Source organism: Syngnathus acus, chromosome 9, assembly GCF_901709675.1.
Source record: "Syngnathus acus chromosome 9, fSynAcu1.2, whole genome shotgun sequence".
Lineage (NCBI taxonomy): Eukaryota > Metazoa > Chordata > Actinopteri > Syngnathiformes > Syngnathidae > Syngnathus > Syngnathus acus.
In genome coordinates, this window is record NC_051094.1 from 6,068,376 (window position 1) to 6,088,264 (window position 19,889).

A 19,889-nucleotide genomic window follows, 5' to 3' on the forward strand; every position below is an offset into this window, starting at 1 on the left:
AAAAAATCTCTTTTGCCTTCAACACACCAAAGGTAGCATAGCAAATTTTGAAAATGTTTTCTTTTTTTTTTCTCAAGCTGCTGCACTTACCCTGTAGCGCTCTGGCGCCCCCTAGGCGAAGGGTGTCTCACATTTTGATATCGGCTGGTTTATGTCATCTAAATGATGTGTAGTTTCTTGTAAACTCCCGAGGGTAGGCCACCTTTCGCGTGTACCAATTTCAAACCCATTGTGTGACGTCCTCGTCCAAATGGTAGACAAAATCAAAATCAATCAATCACCCGCTCTTAATAGTTCGACACAGTGAGAGAATGTCAGTGCTAATTTTAATTTGTACGTCTATGTGCAAATACTCCTTCTGGCTCTATCACCTGTCATTGTGTACTGAAGCCCCCCTAACCTATTTCCAATTTTCTCCCTCCTATTTTCCACAAAGCTGCGTTTCCATTAGTGTTGGGAAAACATGATGGCAGGTCCATTTAAAAAGCCGCCGCTCCACCCTTCCCATAAGGGCCCGTGGCCAGGAAAATAAGAAATTAAGAGCGCCCGCTGTCTCTCCCAAACTCCTCCAGCGGAGCTCCCGTAGGGCGGGACGGGAGAGCTTTACCTTAGCATATGTTAACTATTACAAGGTGGCTTGATGGAACACAACAAAATGACTGGTAATTGACATAAAATATGACAAAGCGTCGGAGTCTTTGTGAGGGAAGCGCGGCACATTACGGCGTATCAGCTCCGTAATGTGACTGATTAATGAAAGATCAACCTCGCACTCACTCAGCTGATTCTGTGAAAAATGAGTTTTGTGTTGTCATTCCGACAAGCCGGCACCCGCCGCCGGAAAAGGCTATTAGCCAGAATCATTATCAATAGCCATTTTTTCAAACTCTATTACGGCAATCAGGCTAGAATTTATTCAATAGATTTACTTCATTTGCTTGTAATTGATAAATAATCAAAATTTATCAATGTACTTGCACACATTTCACTAACAATCAAGGAAAACTGCCCCATTTACCAGCTGACTTGGTCCAAATTAGAGCTAAATTGATGATCAATTAATCTTGGGAGGGGTAGTGCGCCGTGTTTAGTAGAGGAGCAGCAGAAAAGTGGCAGAGAGAGGGAGCGAGGGAGAGGGAGGGAGGGAGGAGACCAGGAAAGGATGATAAAGAGAATGGATGGACGGACGGGAGAGCGTGTAAACGGAAACACGGGCTCCACCGAAAACGCCAGGATGCTGCAGCAGCCTTCCCTATTATGTCACAAATTTAGCTTTCAAGGAGACATGGTGTGTGCGTGCGTGCGTGCGTGTCTGTGTGTGTGTGCGCGTGCATGCCGTACCCTGAGAAGTATCAGGGGGTGGACGAAGTTGGGCAAGTGGCGACGAGCAAGGTCAAAGAGAGTGATCCCATTTATTCTTTCATTTGCTGAGCCATTCAATTGCATGACGTGGCTTTGCCGCGCTTTGATAATTGCCAGCACATGTTTCTAATTTCAAGCCACTCAGAGACACTGCTGACCCAAGTCCTCCCCTTCTATCTGCCATGTTTGCCACTAGAACAAACACACCTTGTCACAGTCGACAACAAATGGGATGCAGAGTCAATCTCACGCTGCGCTAATATCGTTCCACTGTACTGTGCTGCCTTGAGATAGGAGTTTCATTCCTGACCACACTTTGAGTTGTTACTCAAAACACGTGTGGCTCTCAAATCCTCTTTGCCCATTGAAATGATTAGAAATGACATTATTCCGTTCCATGGACTTGTGTTTTTTGGATATGGTATACTTTATAAAAATAGAGTGCTCACGTAATTAATAGAAAGTAAAGAATTAAAGTACCCAACACAATTTTTGACTGGAGTATGGTTCACAAGTCTTACAAATTTAAATGAATTAAAAATAATTAGACCTGCCTGCTTCCACCTGGTCTAAACTTTAGTCTACTATAAGCCACCAAATTGTCTATGGCACTGGCGGCACATAAGAGAAAATGCCCTTGATTTGCCGGATGTCTCTCGATCGCTACATTTCATTGGATTCACAATGCACAATTATGCTGACTTGTAACAAATTACACCAAAAAATCGATTTAAATAAATTGAAATAGCTGCAAATACCAGAAGATCATTGGGGCTGTTTGGCATCCCTCCCTTTTCCATATACAGTAACCCCAAAAGTCTTGGCGTGTCCACAACTCACTGGCACCTGTAATGTAAGGCACTCATTACCTCAAATGATGCATCACAGCTTCCTAATGATGGAGCCACTGTAATGGAGCCTGCTAATGAGAAGCTCTTAAGGAAGAGCATATTCTAATAGCCGGAGCAGAACTGGAGGGAAAGTCAACCAATGGCATGTAAACACACTATATTCCAGCATCATAGTTAATTCTTTGACCTCCATTCACTCAAATATTTAGCTACTTTTTCAAATGTAATTAATTCGCATTATTTTAGGATGGAAATAGAATTGAGGAAAAAGCGCATTCAAACACGATGAGGAATCGTGATTGCGTCACAAAGCTTCTGTGGATGCTTGCTCACAAGCTGTCAAAATATATTCACATGGGATGCGTGGCTCTTGGCCTTTTAAGGGTGAATACTTTGAAATTGTGTACTTTTCAAAAAAACAGAAGCAGATCCAAGTCATTTACTGTTCATTTTAATGAAGTAAATGTGACATTTAGAGCTACGGTGGCAAGAGCGTCTCGTATACTAATAAACTATGCATCTATATTCCGGGAATGATCCTGAGTTTTGATGAATGAATGCAGTTGCTTGTTATTTCGATTTTCACAGTGCGGATGAGACGTGCAAAACGGTTGCCACAGAGTCAAGTGGGAAATCAAATGTTGATATTCTTCTCCTGATGTTTCCATGAATATTTATGGCATTCCCAAGGAGAATCGAATAGAAGGTTAACATTTTCACTTCTCTTTTTTTTAATGTCTGTTTTTGACCTAAAGCACAGTGATGAGTCATTCAATTGGTTAGCCAAATCCAATTAAATACACTAAGCTATGTAGTTCATCTAGCACTGGTTACATTTTGATATAGTTTGAGATGAATAGAGTAGAAATTATGTGAATTTTCTGAAAGGGGGAATATGTGAGAAAAAAAATGATTCTCTCATTGGAAATAAAATGAGTTACACCGACGGCAGTCTCCAAATTTTCTCCTGTACAGCATTTACATTCCATATTTCTTGAATTTTGGTCGAAATACTACTAGGTCCCACATGAGTGTACGTAAGATTTTGTTTTGGGCTGTTAAAATCAAGTTCAGACTTTTTTTTTTAAACCATAATTCTAAAAATGTATGTTTGATGCAAAGACAACACTGCTTAGGAGTTGTACTGTCTGTCTTTGGTTGGAAGAAAAAAAAAACACTTCAGATTGCAGCTCGAAAGAAATAAAAATCAATTAAGTCAGGAATAGCCTTCCAGAACATATGAATTTTATTTGTGGTTAATCAGAGGTAGTTGAAATGGTGGCTATTGTGTGGTGCTTTTCACTTAACATGAGTTTGAATGTAATTGGTTCAATCTGATCACATGGCACATTCCCAGTTGCACACTCGTGATTTCACTTATTTTTCTTTTCCTTTCAAAGGATAATAATCATAAAAATAAATAAAATAAATTGTCCAGGGAATTGGTCACAATCGTGGTGTTTTTTGAGATTACAAAACCTTGGCATTTAAACAGGGGTGTGTAGACTTTTTACATTTGCTATATACTGTACAAACAAACATCAACTGTACCTAATTTTTATTTTAATAATCAATTATTTTGTCAATTAATCAATGAATGATATTTTAGAAAAAAAATCTATTTCCATCTCTTCAGAACATTACTTCAAATTGACAGTGCAGTAAATGGGCAATACAAATTCTGGTCAAGAATTTTTTAATCAGAAATACAAGATGATTTTTCTTACACTCGTCATGATAAAGTATAATAACAATAATATTTAATCTAGTCATCGACCTATTTAATATTTATATATTCAAGGGTAAGGTCCTGAAGCAGGTAGATTATTTTTCCTGAAATGTCATATAGCTATAAATTACAACGTATCAATTTAAGTCAAACTTAAAAAATATCAAATGAAAACAGCTCAAAAAGCCTGATGTGCTAGTTCAAAAGGAAAGACATGTTTTAAATCAGCATAATCAAAAATACGAATTGGGATGCTAAAAACCATTTTGGCTTTAAATTTATTGTTGTTACGATTCAGTTCCTGGTCAGAAAATTGCTGGTCATTGTTTTCCAAATTGTTTGTCTATATGTTAACTTAAGTCTTATTATTTAAACACAAAATATATTTCATCTGATTCTATGCATGACTGCAGAAATTGCAGCCGTTTTTTCAAAACATTGATTGATTTATTGGATTATTGATTAATTGTGTAGTATATACAGCACCAATCAATACAATGTATTATTAATAACGTGGGGTAAATATAGGTGATTGTGTACCTAATGTTGTGTCCTAATCACTCCACAATGCCAGCCGCCACCCTTGAGTGCCTTGTGCATGTTGGGGCTATTTTATTGACCCCCCCTCCAGCACACACGCACATGCACGCGCGATGCCACCACCAGCATCATCTGCGTGACACACTCCTCCTCTTCATCATTAAGGAAATGGCTCTTCTTTGCTGATTATTTTATTTGGAGCCTGTGATTACCGCCATGTGCAAGAGATCACGCAGTACCGGGGAGCAGGCGCGGGGCGGCGGGCCTAATTGGGGCTCGGGATGCACGCCGTGCTGCAGCCAAGCTGGGTGGCCGGAGAGGGAAGCCTGTCATGAGGAGTGGGGGGGTGGTCGGATGTACTCGTTGGACCGCCATCAAATCACCTGCACACACGCTCAAATGCCATTTCAACCGTTTCTGTAGATGGAACATCGATTTCCCCCCCCTTAAGCGAGTGATTGTTTGTGCCTCAAAAGTGTTGGACCTAATGCAATCTAAATACTATATAGCGTCTTTTTCTTGTGTTTGTTCCACAAAGGACTCTTGCGCAGTGGATTTACGCAGTTTGATGAGATAAAAAAAAATGGCGCACATTAAGGAAAACTTGATCTTATTGCTCAACAAAACTGCATTTGTTTTTTTGGGTTGTTTTTTTTTTAGTGTATTTTCATTCCAAATGTGTCTCTTGGCGTGTAAACAGCCCCGCGTGCACTCAGATGCGCCGCATTAACCTGCGTGGATTGCACGCGAGTGCTTCCACTGCAAGGGAGAAAGATTGATGTGGTCCAGTTAGGGAGGCTGAGTGAGACATCGAGCCTGCGCAAGTGTCTCGCTCTTATTACGCCAATAAAGGCAGAGTCGGAGGCGCCAACAGCACAAGAGATTACTGATTACTTTGCTTTCTCCGCCAGCAACAAACAGCAATTTTTGTACCGGATTTCTCACACAAATGCCCCAAATATGCACCATTAAACTCTATATTATTCTGAAATATTATTGTTTGAATGTTTTGTCTCCGGAATTTCTATGTCAGTTGCAGTTGTTATTTCTGGTCATTTTGAGTTAAACTAACATGTGATTTATCGCTTCGATCAATTATTATTATTATTATTATCATTATTATCATTATTATCGTTATTATTATTATTATTATTATTATTAATCTAATGATATTAAACATGTGGGAAAAATTGGTAAAAATTGTGGAACCCGGTACCTTATGAAAGCACTACGTACAATTATTCTGAATATACATTTATTATGAATAATGTTGTCTTTATGGATTCATTCATTAGTTTGCGATAATAATTATAATGGTACATGCTTTAAAATGATTTGTTGTCGTTGCTATAGTTTTTTGTAGTAGAAAATTATGATGTAGATTTATTCAATACAAATATCCTTTTGCAAAGTCAATGTGTAATAGGCTTATGGTAGATTTGGCATTGTTCGAATTACGCTGCAAGTCATTTAGCATTTTTTTGCATTATTGACGTTATTTATTTCTTATATGAGACGTAAACAAAACTTTTTAAAGCCAATTTATATTGACATTACAATCTCATTCAGCATATTTAGCATGCATTATAGTTGTATTTGAATTGGACAAAATTCCTATAGACAGCAAAAAAAATGACAATTATGATCTCTGACCGTACCAGATTTAGATGTGTTTTAGTGATCTTCGAACCCCTTCCAGAACCTTCTCAAAATAAAAAAAATAAAAAAAAGGAATCACAGTGCCTTTCCTCCTCTTGCATCACTGAATTTACAGCCCCTCATGATGATGATGATGATGAAGATCGGGATCCCTCTTCATCACATGCACGTACCGGTCCATTTGCTTGTGTTTTTCACGCTGCGCTCCTTCTCTGCATCCTGACAGATTGAGCACAAAGACGAGCACCATGTGGAGGTTCGAGCTAGGGAGAGAGAACGAGAGAAACAACTCCTCGCTCGGACGCCTCCTTTGTCAAGTCCCGGCCTGTGCTGCCCCATTCTCCGGACTCAACCCGAACATCTGCCCCCGACAAAAAAAAAAAAATCCCCATTGCGTCTTGCAGCCATAGCAAGTTGCGTAGACGAGTTGCAGATCAATGCTTGTCCCCTCTTTTTAATTGTGTAACGGTCCTACTTATGGACGCCCCCTTGCAAGACGGGGGCAAGCGTTTAGGGCTCCTGCACGTCTGATTTAGTTCCAAGCAAAGCGGGCCTAAATGGCTCTAATTGCCAACGCCTTGATGAAAAGTCGATGGGAGTTAAAGCGGACCGATCACTAAGCGGAGCTGCGATCCATCTGTACTCACTTTATTTATTTATTTCCTCCATTTGTCTCCACAAATCACCTGCCAGCCGGGACCGGGACGCATATTTGTTTTTGTTTGTGCTCATTTACATTCACTTGAGTTTCGAATTCATATCATGGATTGCTATTTGTTATTAACGTTGCACGACGTATAGATGGACGCATATTCGCCATATTTTGTTTGCAAATTAATTCAACTCTTTGTTGGTTTTTTTGTCAAGACATTTCACGCGTGCATTCGTTTAGCAAGCAGGTGTCCCGCAGCCCACGAGCAGATTAAACAAATACATTAAGACGTTTTAACGTTGAATAATTTGAGCATGAAAAAGCTAATAAATCAGAGGATGGTATGGCAGAATTGAATTGTAGTGCTTTTTTTACGCGTGCACGCCTTGGCTCTGGGCGCGTGCGTGGCTTTAGAACACACACACCTACACCTACACATAGAACTTGGGGTGGGTGGGGGTCTGGGTGCTTGAGGGTGTTGGTTGGGTCCAATCCTTGCCTCTGATTGGTTCTCATTTGAGGAAGCTGACGGCTTCTCTGCACTAATAAGCGCCTCCCAGCCCTTCTAAGGGCCATTATAATGCAAGAGACCTCCTTTTTTTAAGCACAAACCGAATTTTCCTTCATTTACAACATCTATGCCCCTTAAATTGCCCCCAAAGTTAGTCGGAGCGTTTTGCCCGGACCTCTTTTCGCCCTGGAGCGCTACGCGATGCTCTCCCACGCCGACCTCCTGGATGCTCGGCTCGGTGAGTTCTCGGCTCTAAACCCGGGAGCTAAACTCCACTGTAAGACGAACTTCTTATTTATTTCACTTTGTGTGTGCGCACGCGTCTGTGTGTGTTGTGGTCAATTGAGTGTGTATTTAATTACGTGTAAGTGTTTTTGTGGAATTAGGAATCATTTGACAGCATAAATGTGATTAAGACCCTCAGCTAAATTAAGTTAATTTATTTTTTGGCATTTTTTTTTCATTAGTGTTTGGTTTTTCATTATTTTTTAAGTGCATTTACATTCTCTTTATTCTTCTCAGGGATGAAAGATGCTGCAGAGTTACTCGGACACCGAGAAGCTCTCAAGTGTCGGCTGGGCGGCGGGGTGCCGGACCAGGGTCATCCGGGAGACATGGCCCCCGGTTCGGACTCCGTGGAGGGAGCCACTCTCTTGCCCGGTGAAGACATCACCACCGTGGGATCCAACTCGGCCGGTATGCCGGTGAACGGGAAGGAGCCGGAGAAGCAGCAGCAGCAACAACAGCAGCAGCCCCAGCAGAGCTCGGGCGGGCAGTCCAGTCAGCAAAAACAGAAACGGCACCGAACCCGCTTCACGCCGGCGCAGCTCAACGAACTGGAGCGCAGCTTCGCCAAGACTCACTACCCGGACATCTTCATGAGGGAGGAACTGGCCCTCAGGATCGGTCTCACCGAGTCCAGAGTCCAGGTGAGCCTTTGAAACGATGCAGGAATGGAAGAATTAAAAACGAACAGCATCGTTGCAAAGCCCCCCGTGTAAGCTTAACTGTTTCGCAATATTGTTAAATATTCGGTTTGACGTCAAATTCCATCATCTTGTTTTTCTATCTATTGTGATTTACACGATCGGGATACTTTGATTGGGTTTTATTAAATAAACCTGAAGCTAGTTGGAATCACGGCGTGGCAAAATTAGTTTTTCGTGCAGGACAAAATAATAAATAAAAATGTTTAGACGCAGCCTTAAAATAGCGAGTACGAGTCGCTGTCCATAGTGCTGAAGCAAAAAGTCTAATATTGAAAACACTGCATGTGTACTTGTGGGAAAATATATTGGACGCTAAAATAGAATATAGTGAATCGTGTAATTGAAATATTTAAACGCAAACATTCGCTTCTTGAAAAAGAAATTAACCAATAATTTAATCAAAACATTAAATAAAAATGTAAGCTAATATTAGTTCGGCTGATTATTTTTGTGGTTACCTATTATTTCAAGTATATTTTTTTCTTCAAAAAATATCATTTGAATTTCGAAATTTTTAAATGTGCAGTTGCGCTCATAAGGTTCGAAAACACAAGCAATCAGGCAAAACACTTTTTTTTTTAATTCGATGTAAATCAATCATCAAAACATCGCAACAAAACAATGATTTATCACAATGTCCTCCAAAAATTCCAGTATTTTTGTCAGTAGTATGTAACAAATTCTCAGGTTATAAAATCATAAGTGTCCCACCCGAGAACCGATTTCCCCCGACTCTTTAGCATTAACATAGCATTATATATATTATAAAACTACATTCTAAAATATAAATAAGAAATGAAAGTTATCTTCCCAAACATGTTTATTTCTATAAGCGTAATTTTGACTTGCAACAAAATCGACATTATCAGACACTTTTTAGGCGTATTTATTATAACTGCGAACGTGTTATTCAGCGGCAACCTGGGGCCGGTACATGCAAATAATCCCAGGAAAGCAAAAAAAAAAAAAAAAAAAGAAAAGCCGATCAATTGGTATTAGTCACGTGGTCGTCCTCAAATATTCCATCAACGCGCTCTTAATGGGACTCGAGAAGAATAACTTCTCTTTTTTTGAAGGGGATGAGAGATTGCATTTGCTTTCTCCTGTGCTCGTGTAATAGCCTCGGCTGGTGCGTCACGCGTGGCTGCGTGGAATGAGAGCGAGTTAATCACAACCGAGCGTGATGAAATCTTTACGAGAGCATGCACCCGTGTTTTGGGTTACAGCGCGTAAATTGGGCACTGCAAAACGTGTTATGTTGATATTGTATCTATTGTTTGGTTTTAGAAAATCGAAACGGGGCGTGACATTTTAAGCCACCCGTAACAAAAGCACAAAACATTACCTTTCTAATGCTTTCATTAAAAAAAATATTAAATGAGTGGCAAATGTATATTTTCTTTTTAACGGTTCCGTTGCTTAAAAATACCGATAGGGTTTATTTCGTCTCACGGTCACGTCATAAGACACCAACAAATATTTTTTCTGGTGTGTGAAATGAATTTGTATTGTCTCCAAATGACCGATAAATGGGAAAAGGCCTCGATGTAATTATACTGATGACTTTAGTGTGACATTAGTCGCCTCATAATATGAACGTGGCTGCCTATTTATTTTCCCACGGTTGACATATTTATTCTTTACAATTCAATTCACAAGAATTGTATATTCTGTGTATTGCGTGACAGTAATTCATAGAAAAACATAGCAATTACAGCCAAATGGTTGAAAGTAAAATATTTTATTTCAGCAATTACGGATGCACGCATGCGATAGTATTCAAATTGCTGCCATCCCCGTGAGTGTTGCTCTAAAATGTTGTATTTCTTTCACTCGTATACTTTTTAAAGACAGACTGTATTTTTGTGTTGTATTAACATGCACCGTATCATTTGGCTATTTATTTCCTCGAGGCAAACACTGCGGCATATTTTGCACTCATTTTAGTAGATATTGATATAGAAAAGAAATAGGGAATTTAAAAAAAGAAGAAAAATGCTTTTGCCATTTTTGGCGATATGTTTTTCCTGATGATTCACTGCCATTCGACATAAACGAAAATGCTTATAATAATAATAATAATAATGCTTAAACATTTAACGGTTAATTGCCAAGATTTTCCCCGACCGCACGAATTCATTCCGAGATCGCAAGTCGTCACAACCTAAATAAATATATTGCGGTGTTGAAATGAGGCAGTAATGGGTTTCATGTAGCCGCGTCCCGGTGTGACGGTTCGCTGTCCGTTGGACCCGCAGGTGTGGTTCCAGAACCGGCGCGCCAAGTGGAAGAAAAGGAAGAAGACCACCAACGTGTTCCGCTCCCCGGGCACGCTGCTGCCCACGCCGGGCTTGTCGCAGTTCTCGGCGGCCGCCATGGAGAACAGCCTGTGCTCGTTCCACGCCAACGACTCGCGCTGGGCCACGGGCATGCCGGGCGTGTCGCAGCTGCAGCTGCCCCCGGCTCTGGGCCGCCAGCCGCCGGGCATGGCGCAGTCGCTGTCGCAGTGCAGCCTGGGCCACGGGCCGCCACCCAACTCCATGGGGCTGTCCAACGGCCTCTCGTCCAACGGCTCCGGCCTGCAGTCGCACCTCTACCAGTCGCCTTTCCCCGGCATGTCGGCGTCGCTCTCCGGACCCACGAACGTATCGGGCTCCCCGCAGCTATGTAGCTCCCCGGACAGTGACATGTGGAGAGGGACCAGCATTGCTTCCCTTCGGCGCAAGGCGCTCGAGCACACAGTGTCCATGAGCTTCACTTAGTGACTTGTACAAAGGCCAAACCACGCAGCCCCCCCCCGATCATCATTACAACGCTGAAGTCTTCACTCCCTCGGACGCAAGGAACGAAACCTACGCATGAGCCACGCGTGGGCTCCTGACATTCACTTAAAAGAAGAAAAGCTATGACGCTGAATCCCACTGTAACGATTCTCCGGAGGTCCAAACAATTGTCGTCTCCCCCCCGAGTGCCTCTCGCAGCACTTGTAATGTTGTGTTCAAGTGAACTTGTGTTATGTCAAACGGTAAATTATTAAATATACATTGGGTTGTTTTGTTTTGGGGGTAACCGCCTGTGCGTGGGCCCGCTGCAGCTGCAGGCATGCATTGTGCATGCGTGGGGATTTTACGCAAGGGGACACTGCACATGCGCTCACTTATACTATACAGTGATCTTTCAGTCTAGACCTAAACTCTGTTTTAGGGTGTTTTTGTGTAGATAACAAAAAAAATACATTCTTGTGTGACATGTTTTAACTTATTGTATGTGCTATATTACTTGACACATTTCTTATTAAATGTTTGATCTTACATCGAAATGCATCACATTGACAGGTTTGTACCAATTAAAAAAAAAGCAACGAATAAAAGTACTTTTAAAGAATGTCCAAATGTCTCTATTGAATTTGATTCATTGGAGCTCATCTCTACAATCTAATGTTGACTTGTATGGCGTGAGCTTTGTTAGTAGTCGTGCATCGGTGAGCTCCAATTTTGAGAATCAGCTTTAGATAACAATGGTGAAATCGCTTTATTAGAACACCCGCACAATCTCTCCTTAAGAGGTATTAAGTGACGTTTTTTATTTATTGTAGTTTACACATTGGTGATACTGACAGCTCACATTATGGACCCATTAACACTGTCAATCTCAAACCATAATAATCAATCATACTGTTCAATGAATACCTCTACTACTATGTCCATCACTGAGCTTGTGAAGGTAGATTTATTTCATTTTATTTTATTCAGACTCTATTTTTATAGAGTTAGGGTTAGCGTACAAAAGAACTGTATTTGGGTACTATTTAGTACGGATGGAACCAACCGTGCAGTATTGTTCCATACAGCACCAAATAAGAACCAAATTATTCCAAGGTATTAAACTCCATAATGAACTATTTGGCTCTTGTGGTGAATGTCGATTTTAATCGTCAATACAATCTGGAGCAATACTATTTATTTATTTATTTATTTATTTATGTCACCAGCAAAGGCAAAACAAAATGGCTACAATTCAATCAGCTAGACTTTTTGGTCACTAGGCAACACGTTCTATCAACTGATGCTGTGGGCGGCCATGGCTCAGTTCATAGAGTGGGTTGCCCAGGGACCAAAGGTACGGCTGTTTGAATATTGGTTCTTTTTCTTTTTGCTTTTGCAGACGAACCAGAAAACACAACAAACCATACTTTTTTTTTCTTTTATAGTAGGGCAAGCTCTTAATTCCAGTGTTAAGTACAGCAGCCATTTCAATTTGGGGCTAGCTTAGCATTTATCCTGGCTTCTCTGTCTTTTCTCATCATCTCTTCGTGAGTATGGAAATGTAGCTTATTTTCCACCACGGAGGTGAAGATTACTGACTCGAAAGCAACTTAACAACGTTTAGGTGTACCAGTAGTCAGCCGAAATGGCACAGAGCTTCCCTTGACCTCCGACCACCCATGCTAGCAAAGCTTCTTGCATTATCTTTTGGTGGTCAATTCTCAGTTTTACTCTTCAAAGTCAGGCTCAAAATAAAACATTTGAACTATGATGCAAAACCGCTTATTTTGAGACTTGCGTACAACATGCGTCTCAAGCTACGTGGTATGTCTTCCCTATAGCTATCTTTATATCAGTAGCTCCATCAATTCATACTTCTATCGCTCTTGCTGCCTGTCTGTCTCCCTCTTTCTCTCCCTCTCTCCCACTCATCAGTGCATGAGAAATCACCTAATGAGGAAAGGGTCGCGCGTTTCCACAAACTCATTAACCTGCGAACGAGTGAGACTAATTGCAGCGTTTGGTTAATGCGATTCCGCATCTGTCGCTGTGCAGCCCAGGCAGGCAGGCAGGCAGTACCCACGCAGGTCATCTGCAGGGCCCCACTGGATGTGGTGGGCCATGCCCGTGAAGAGCACACTGTGGGCAGATTTAGCATAACATAACGCTCATATGACACCGCTTCAGCCGGAGGGAGGGGGTTGAGGGTTTGCAGGAAATGTCGCTCTGTTTATTACATTTGTTCAACCATTGTTGTGCGCTACCCTGCCTGTGAAGCATCTGGTTGTGCACACAGCTGCAACTCGATGATGGAAAGTAACCAAGAACAAACACAATCACAACAAATATAAAATAGGCTCGTTACTTTTTCAACCTCTGTGGACAAAGCGTAATTAAACTATTTGTTTGTTAGACCTCATCTAGAGATGACCCCGGCACGTGCCTGCTGTAAAAATCAAATGTGGCACAAATGTTTGCCCATCCCAGGGTTAAAAAGTGCAAACGTCTTCTATATGTGATCGTGTACCTAATGTCGTGTCCCTTGAGCGTGAGTGTGGAATACCGTCTGCATCAAGCACATTGAATCCTAATCAGCTGCCGCATGGGGTCTCCGTGCTGTGTCTCATTAGGAATTTGCTGTGCTTATTTTTGTGAGTGTGACGGCAGAGAGGTTGAGCGAGAGTGAATAGACAGCCCCGGGCAAAGCTGTGTCAGGACAATACATCACAACAACAAAAGGACTAATTAGCAATCAATTACCCGCATGTTTCTGTCCTGCACCTTTTATGTGGTTAGAGTGGAGAGCAGGTTACCACTCAGCATGACCCATTCACACACACCTACATTTACACACCACCTGCTGCCGGTGTATGTGCAGGGATGCACTTATTTATTCTGTAACTGGGTGACACGGGCTTTGATACAGGATAATTTTCCAATGAATGCACCCCAAAAAAAAATCTCAGACTTAATATTTGCATAGAGGCACACTTTTTTTTTTTTGCATTTCTTAACCTCAAGTTAAAAGTTATGGACTCATCTCTGCTAAGTAGGAAGTGGTGGGAGTTGGCAGGTGATGAAAATTCAAAAGATAAAAGAATAAAATCATTTTAACTCATGGAGGCAGCAGTTTGATGTGTTCATGGCAAGTGTACACACCACAAACTGGTTTCCGGATGTCACTTTAAGTGCCTCTTGATCTCCTCGCCAGATACGACATAGGCAGAGAGACTTGCAGTATGTGTGTGTGTCAGTTGTGTGTGTGTGTGTGGGGGGGGGGTATTATGTTAATTAGCTCCACTGATATGGAACAGTGAGGCAAAAGTGCCGCTCGCTCACAAACTAATTTTCAGAACTAGGCAGATAAATTTACTTAGGTGTTTAATTTCACACTTGATGTGTGGGCAGGCACTCCAGAGACCAAACAGCGGTATTTGTATACAAGCAATTAACAAGTCAATTTTCCATAATATGTCCCATTTAAAGGGAAAAAAAAAACATTACGATAAAGCCCTCTATTATAAAACCAGGCTCACGGCTACAAGGCGATATCAATTGTGAATATCATGCTGTATTTTTTTGTTTCGGGCTGTTGGATGGATGGACGGACAGACAGAACCGTCTTATTGCTTCTCTTCATTTTCATGAAGAATTGTTACATGTAACTGTTTTCAAGTAGCACCCCCCCCCCCCCCCCCCCCCCCCCCAATAAATAAATAAAATTAAACAAATGCACATGGTGGCACATGGGGGACCGTGAGGAGGCTGCGAGGGCCTCTCATGCTAACAAGTCTGCATCTCAACAAGCCCCATCCATCATCATCAATGCTCACATCTGCTCACAGCCTCAGACTTTAATCTCACTGCCTCCCCCTCCCCATCCTCGCTCCCCCAAGCCTCTACACCCCCTTCCCCCTTCACCTTCTCCACTTCCTTTTTACCTTTCGTCACCTCTCGCAACTCCCACCCCAGCCCTCTGCTGAATCTGCATGGAGGGCTTTCTAACGCGTGTGCGTGGATATGTGTGTGTTTTGGTCTCCGCCTTCCTTAGAATCAATATTTAATGATGATGTTATCAGTGGTTTTATGTGTAATTTAGCTCGTGTCAGTATGAATGAGACGCTGTCACTTTTCCGTCGTGGAGCATTTATTTTGTGTTAATGGCTGGCGCCTGGCGGTGTGCGCGAAGCAAAGCCCAGTGGACGTCTGATGCATTTTTGTCTGTGTCACATCCACTTTGCATGGTGGACGTGGGTTGAGTGCCCACCTTGCCCACCCAAGCCTTTAAGAGGTCAAGCCCAAAATTAACTCATGTCAGCAACCTTATTGGACACATTTAAAAGGTAGAAAGAATATAGAACATAGAATACTTTTTTTTTTTACTCCTTTCCAGAGCCCAACGCATGTAAGCGAACTGAGCAGCTGCTTTGGGCCGCATAACAACCAGAGGACCCCCAAGAGCAATTAACAGTCAGGTGGAGTATTTTTTTTTTATTTTCATGATGAAAAACAGAGCAATATAAAATACGTTTTGCACATGTTAAGAGCAAACTATTCCAATTCCTACTTGCTTTTCAAAGATTTGTTGTCACTTTTTTCTGGTAATGTTTTATGTGCTTGACATGTTGTTTATTTTATATTTCACAGAAATGAACTGCTGACATATTTTGCTTTGACCTGCATGCAAAAATTGAGTGAGGAGCGCTGTAAGAAAATTTAACTGAACTCACGTCACAATAAGCAGCATCACTTTGGCAGATGGTGAGCAATTCTCCATAAGAGTCTTCGAGCTGTTTAATTTCACTCCGCGTTGAAGTTTACTGTGAAACCAAACAAAAAAAAAAAAAAAAACGACACATTGACATGACGGAGAGTAGTTGAACGCAAATAGTGGAGCAACACACGTAAACAGACATAAAAAAGACAATACTCACTGTCATGTCTGCTTTAACCTCTGCAAAGAAGCGCTAAAGATATTGCATTTTACTGAGGAACAAAGACAGTATGTTTGTATTATACTGCCCCCAGGTGGCCAAGGCGCACACACCAGACGGAGCAGCACAGTGTCCATTGAAGTGAAGCAAAAATGTGGCAAAATGTTGAATTTCTTTTTGACAGTCTCTTCAAGTCGGTGACATTTTCTTGCTATTTCTTTCTTGGTTATTGTGAGTGGCTTGTTGTCGTCAGAGGCTACTGCTTCTGCATCAGGCCATCTCCTTTTAAAAACATTGCAGGTATATCAAAGCTTGGGCCGTAGAAAACAAGACTTTGATGTGACATTTCTTACTGCACAGCCCCTCATTGATTCCCAAATGAAACACAATCCATCAAATCAGGTGTTTGCCGGCAAACACCTGATTTTGACATTTCGCCGAGCGCCCGGAGAAGCAGAGGCAATAATTATGACGGCATATTCTCGGCCATTTTTCTCCCAATAACAAGTCATTTTTAATCCAATTAGGGCCCGCTAACGTGAGAGGCATAATACCGCGGCCCCTGGGACACATGAGAGAATATGCAGGACATTTATCCCGACAGTCAATATTGAATTTCTCAGCAAGCAGCTGTGCCTGCTCTCGCTGACATTCTCCACCTCTGCACAGTGATCCGTCCTGATTAAAGCGGCTTTTCTACTTCATCAACATTCATTATGTGACCCAGCCATGCATGGCTACGCGGGCCGGGACTAAACTTACATGCTCTCCATACTGTACATTTGTTGGAAGGTGATATGTCACATTGTTGTTGTTGTCATTAGATGCTACTTTCTAAACAGTTTTTGCATGTGTTGTGGTGTTCCGCTAAAACTTTCCTATAGTGTAGATTCATGTTTTTTTACACCACCTAAAACAAGTACTTACAGTAGCTAACTGAGTACCACCGCAATGACAAACATTAAAATACAGTCCCGTAGTAGGCCTAAGTGTCCATCCATAATAAGACAGGTATTATATTATGTTGAAAAATAATACCCTGAGTCCTAATTTTTACCAGAGGCAAAATTACAACAGTGTCATCATCATTGTGATATTAAGGACAAAGCACAACGAATAAAGTCAGGTTTTATTTCATTTTAACAATTTTCTTACAACATGCCTTTTAATCTCTAAGATAATTAGTTTTAAAACTTGTGTCATGAGTCAAAGACCTCCTGTACTAAATCAGTACTCAGAAAAGGTTTACAGCTAAGGTATTTTTCATCATTGTTATTAATTATTATTATTGCAATGATACATTCACTCAGCCCAAGCACAGGAGAAAACTGTGCTGTTTTTATGATTCATTTTTTAAGCGCTGTGACGTCTTTCATGTCAGCTGCGGTTCAATGTCGACATCTGGTGGCTAGCAGAAGAAAATATTATAGGGCTTCACAAAATGTATTTGCAGTCGTCATTTTTTTTTTTTAAATAGAGACACGTGATCAATACTGTTGATGTAATCCTGCTATGGAAACATTCAATATCTGGAGAGTACACAGTAAATGTATTATTATTTTTGTTATTTTTATTATTATTATTATTATTATTATATTTCAGGTTTTTTTTTTAGTCATATATTGAGTCCCTGCTTTTTTGAAGCTGATTGCACTCAATAAAATTTATGCAAAGCACTGAATCATTGTCAGTGAGTGCATTGATTATGCAATCTAATCAATGTTTATTAGCTCGGATAGGATGAGAAAAGACTGAAAACAGTCAGAATGATGGAAGGTAAAGACCAAAGACCCACCTGGGACACCATCACAAAGTCGAATGATGTGTTCTAATTGTTGTAAGTCCACCCTTCTGTTGTCAAAATGAAATGAAAACATTTTTATTGATTTTTGAATGTAGATTCTTCACTATGCTCAACTCTAACTTAACTGAACAAATAAGAGGCTTGACTCGGCTACTACAAAAATCAAAATAACAAATTACAAAAATGGCACCAGGAGGCCTCCCCTGAAGTTGGGAGGTAATTAAAAGAAGACGGTGTTATCCATCGCTCTTGATTAACACACTTTGAACTAACCACGTTTGGGAGAGGAGGGATGAGGAAGAAAATCCATGCAAGGCTTCGCACTCATCTCTCTCTGTCTAGTCAGTCCAAACGGGGAGGATCGGCTCATTAGGAACCCCCGCAGGAGATGAATGGGTCAAGTTGCCCTGCATGTGCACTTTTTGTGTGCGTGTGTGTGCATGTGTGCACAAGCGAGTCAACATGCACCAATCAAGAGACGAGTTCACTAAATGTTCTCTTTCTGCCAGGGAGTAGATGTGTTCAGGATGCATGCTGGGATACAAAGGCCCAGACGGGCGCTTCTCTGTCAAGTCAACACTTGTTGCAATTTAACTCCACACATGACGCCATGTTTGGAACATCGAGTCTGACCACCGTAAGCAATTATTACACACAGTACAAACTACAAACAATCATTTTCATTCTCTCTCTCTCTCTCTCTCTCTCTTTCTCTCTCTCTCTCTCTCTCTCTCTCTCTCTCTCTCTCTCTCTCTCTCTCTTTATATATATATATATATATATATATATATATATATATATATATATATATATATATATATATATTTACTGTAGTAATTGAACAACATTAACAAAGTCTAGTTCTTCATATTGGCCATCAGAGGGCAGCAAATGATCACTTGGACTGGATTTTTTATTATGTATTTTGTTATTTTTATTATTTTATTTCAAGAAAATATATTTGATTGTGTTTGATTTGTACGCATATAATATATCATATAACATATCATATTGGTCAATTTAACTTTGACTGTCCTTTATGCAGATCACTGAATGTACAATAAAGAGACGCCCTGTTTATCATGGAGGTACGTTTCACACCAGGGTTGCAAAATTCCTGGAAGTTAATAAAGTATTGTAGTAATAAAGATCTCAAATATTAATTTATATTTGAGCAGAATCATGATGAAAAGTTTACATGCGCGGTCCATTGTCTTGAGCTTCCAGTTTTTTGAGTTGTGATAGATCGGCAGAGACATCATCTACGCACAAAGGCTTTAAAAGGAACACCAATTAATTTGAGTTGCCCCCCATGGCTTTGAATTGAAGGTAATACACCTCGAATAGGTCATTGCACACCGAGGGGACAACGTCTCGAAGCCATTGTTGCTCTTTGTTGTACTTTTTATTTTTGGAGCCGGCGTGCGGCGTTGCAGACCTTCAAAAGTTCAAAGGAAATGTCAGCACTCATTAGAGGATAATTATAGGGCACACGCAGTATTTTGGGGGGATTTTAGATGAATGGGAACCGGCGTGTGGCCTCCGTTCCAAACACTGGGCTTGTTGTCAAGTTTGACCTTTCACAATGGATGCTTACAATTAGCCGCATCTAAATGCATGTCATGAATTGGATGAGAGCAAAGCAATTAGTGACAAAGAAATGGACATTTTCATCTTTCATCATTGTCATCTTTATGAATTCATTTCACACATGTATGAGATATCAAGTTTATTTCCAACGTTTTTATTTTGGTATTACTGTTCGGAAAAGCAAACTTATCTTTATGAAACAATATTTATTGACCCTTTTTTTAAAATCTTGCACTTGACAAGTACTCATTATATAAAAGAAATTAAAACGAATACTAAAACTGACACTGTTTGTGAAGCTTTGGTTAAGAATGAGAAACTATCCTACCTGGAAAAAATAAGAAAAGTTTAAATAAGAAATAAACCAAAAAAGATGGTATTGACCATTTGTGCATTTGACAACATCAATTGTGCGAGCCTCACACATGACTCCATGCAGTGCTGCCGGATGCATGCGACCACTGCAATATAAAAGCTGCCACGCACGCAGCATCCCCAGCTGT

At 40.8% G+C, this 19,889-nt stretch overlaps 1 protein-coding gene and 1 long non-coding RNA gene across 3 annotated transcripts in view; both read left to right on the top strand.

The window, feature by feature from the left end:
- Positions 1-7,142, top strand: part of LOC119126964 — a 52,329-nt gene extending 45,187 nt beyond the window's left edge. Inside the window, exon 3 of the long non-coding RNA XR_005098736.1 lies at positions 6,368-7,142. This is a non-coding gene — a long non-coding RNA (uncharacterized LOC119126964). The remainder of the gene's footprint in view (positions 1-6,367) is intronic.
- A 178-nt stretch (positions 7,143-7,320) lies between these two features.
- LOC119127658 (homeobox protein orthopedia B-like) lies at positions 7,321-11,681 on the top strand. Of its 2 annotated transcripts, none has more exons than XM_037259670.1 (3): positions 7,321-7,581; positions 7,827-8,233; positions 10,552-11,681. In XM_037259670.1, exons 1-3 carry the CDS (start codon positions 7,506-7,508, stop codon positions 11,053-11,055), a joined length of 987 nt encoding a protein of 328 aa, XP_037115565.1. In that variant the 5' UTR covers positions 7,321-7,505; the 3' UTR covers positions 11,056-11,681. The 2 variants fall into 2 exon arrangements, with proteins under 2 accessions (XP_037115565.1, XP_037115566.1); XM_037259671.1 differs by having other exon boundaries at positions 7,321-7,542.
- Positions 11,682-19,889: the final 8,208 nt, after the last annotated feature.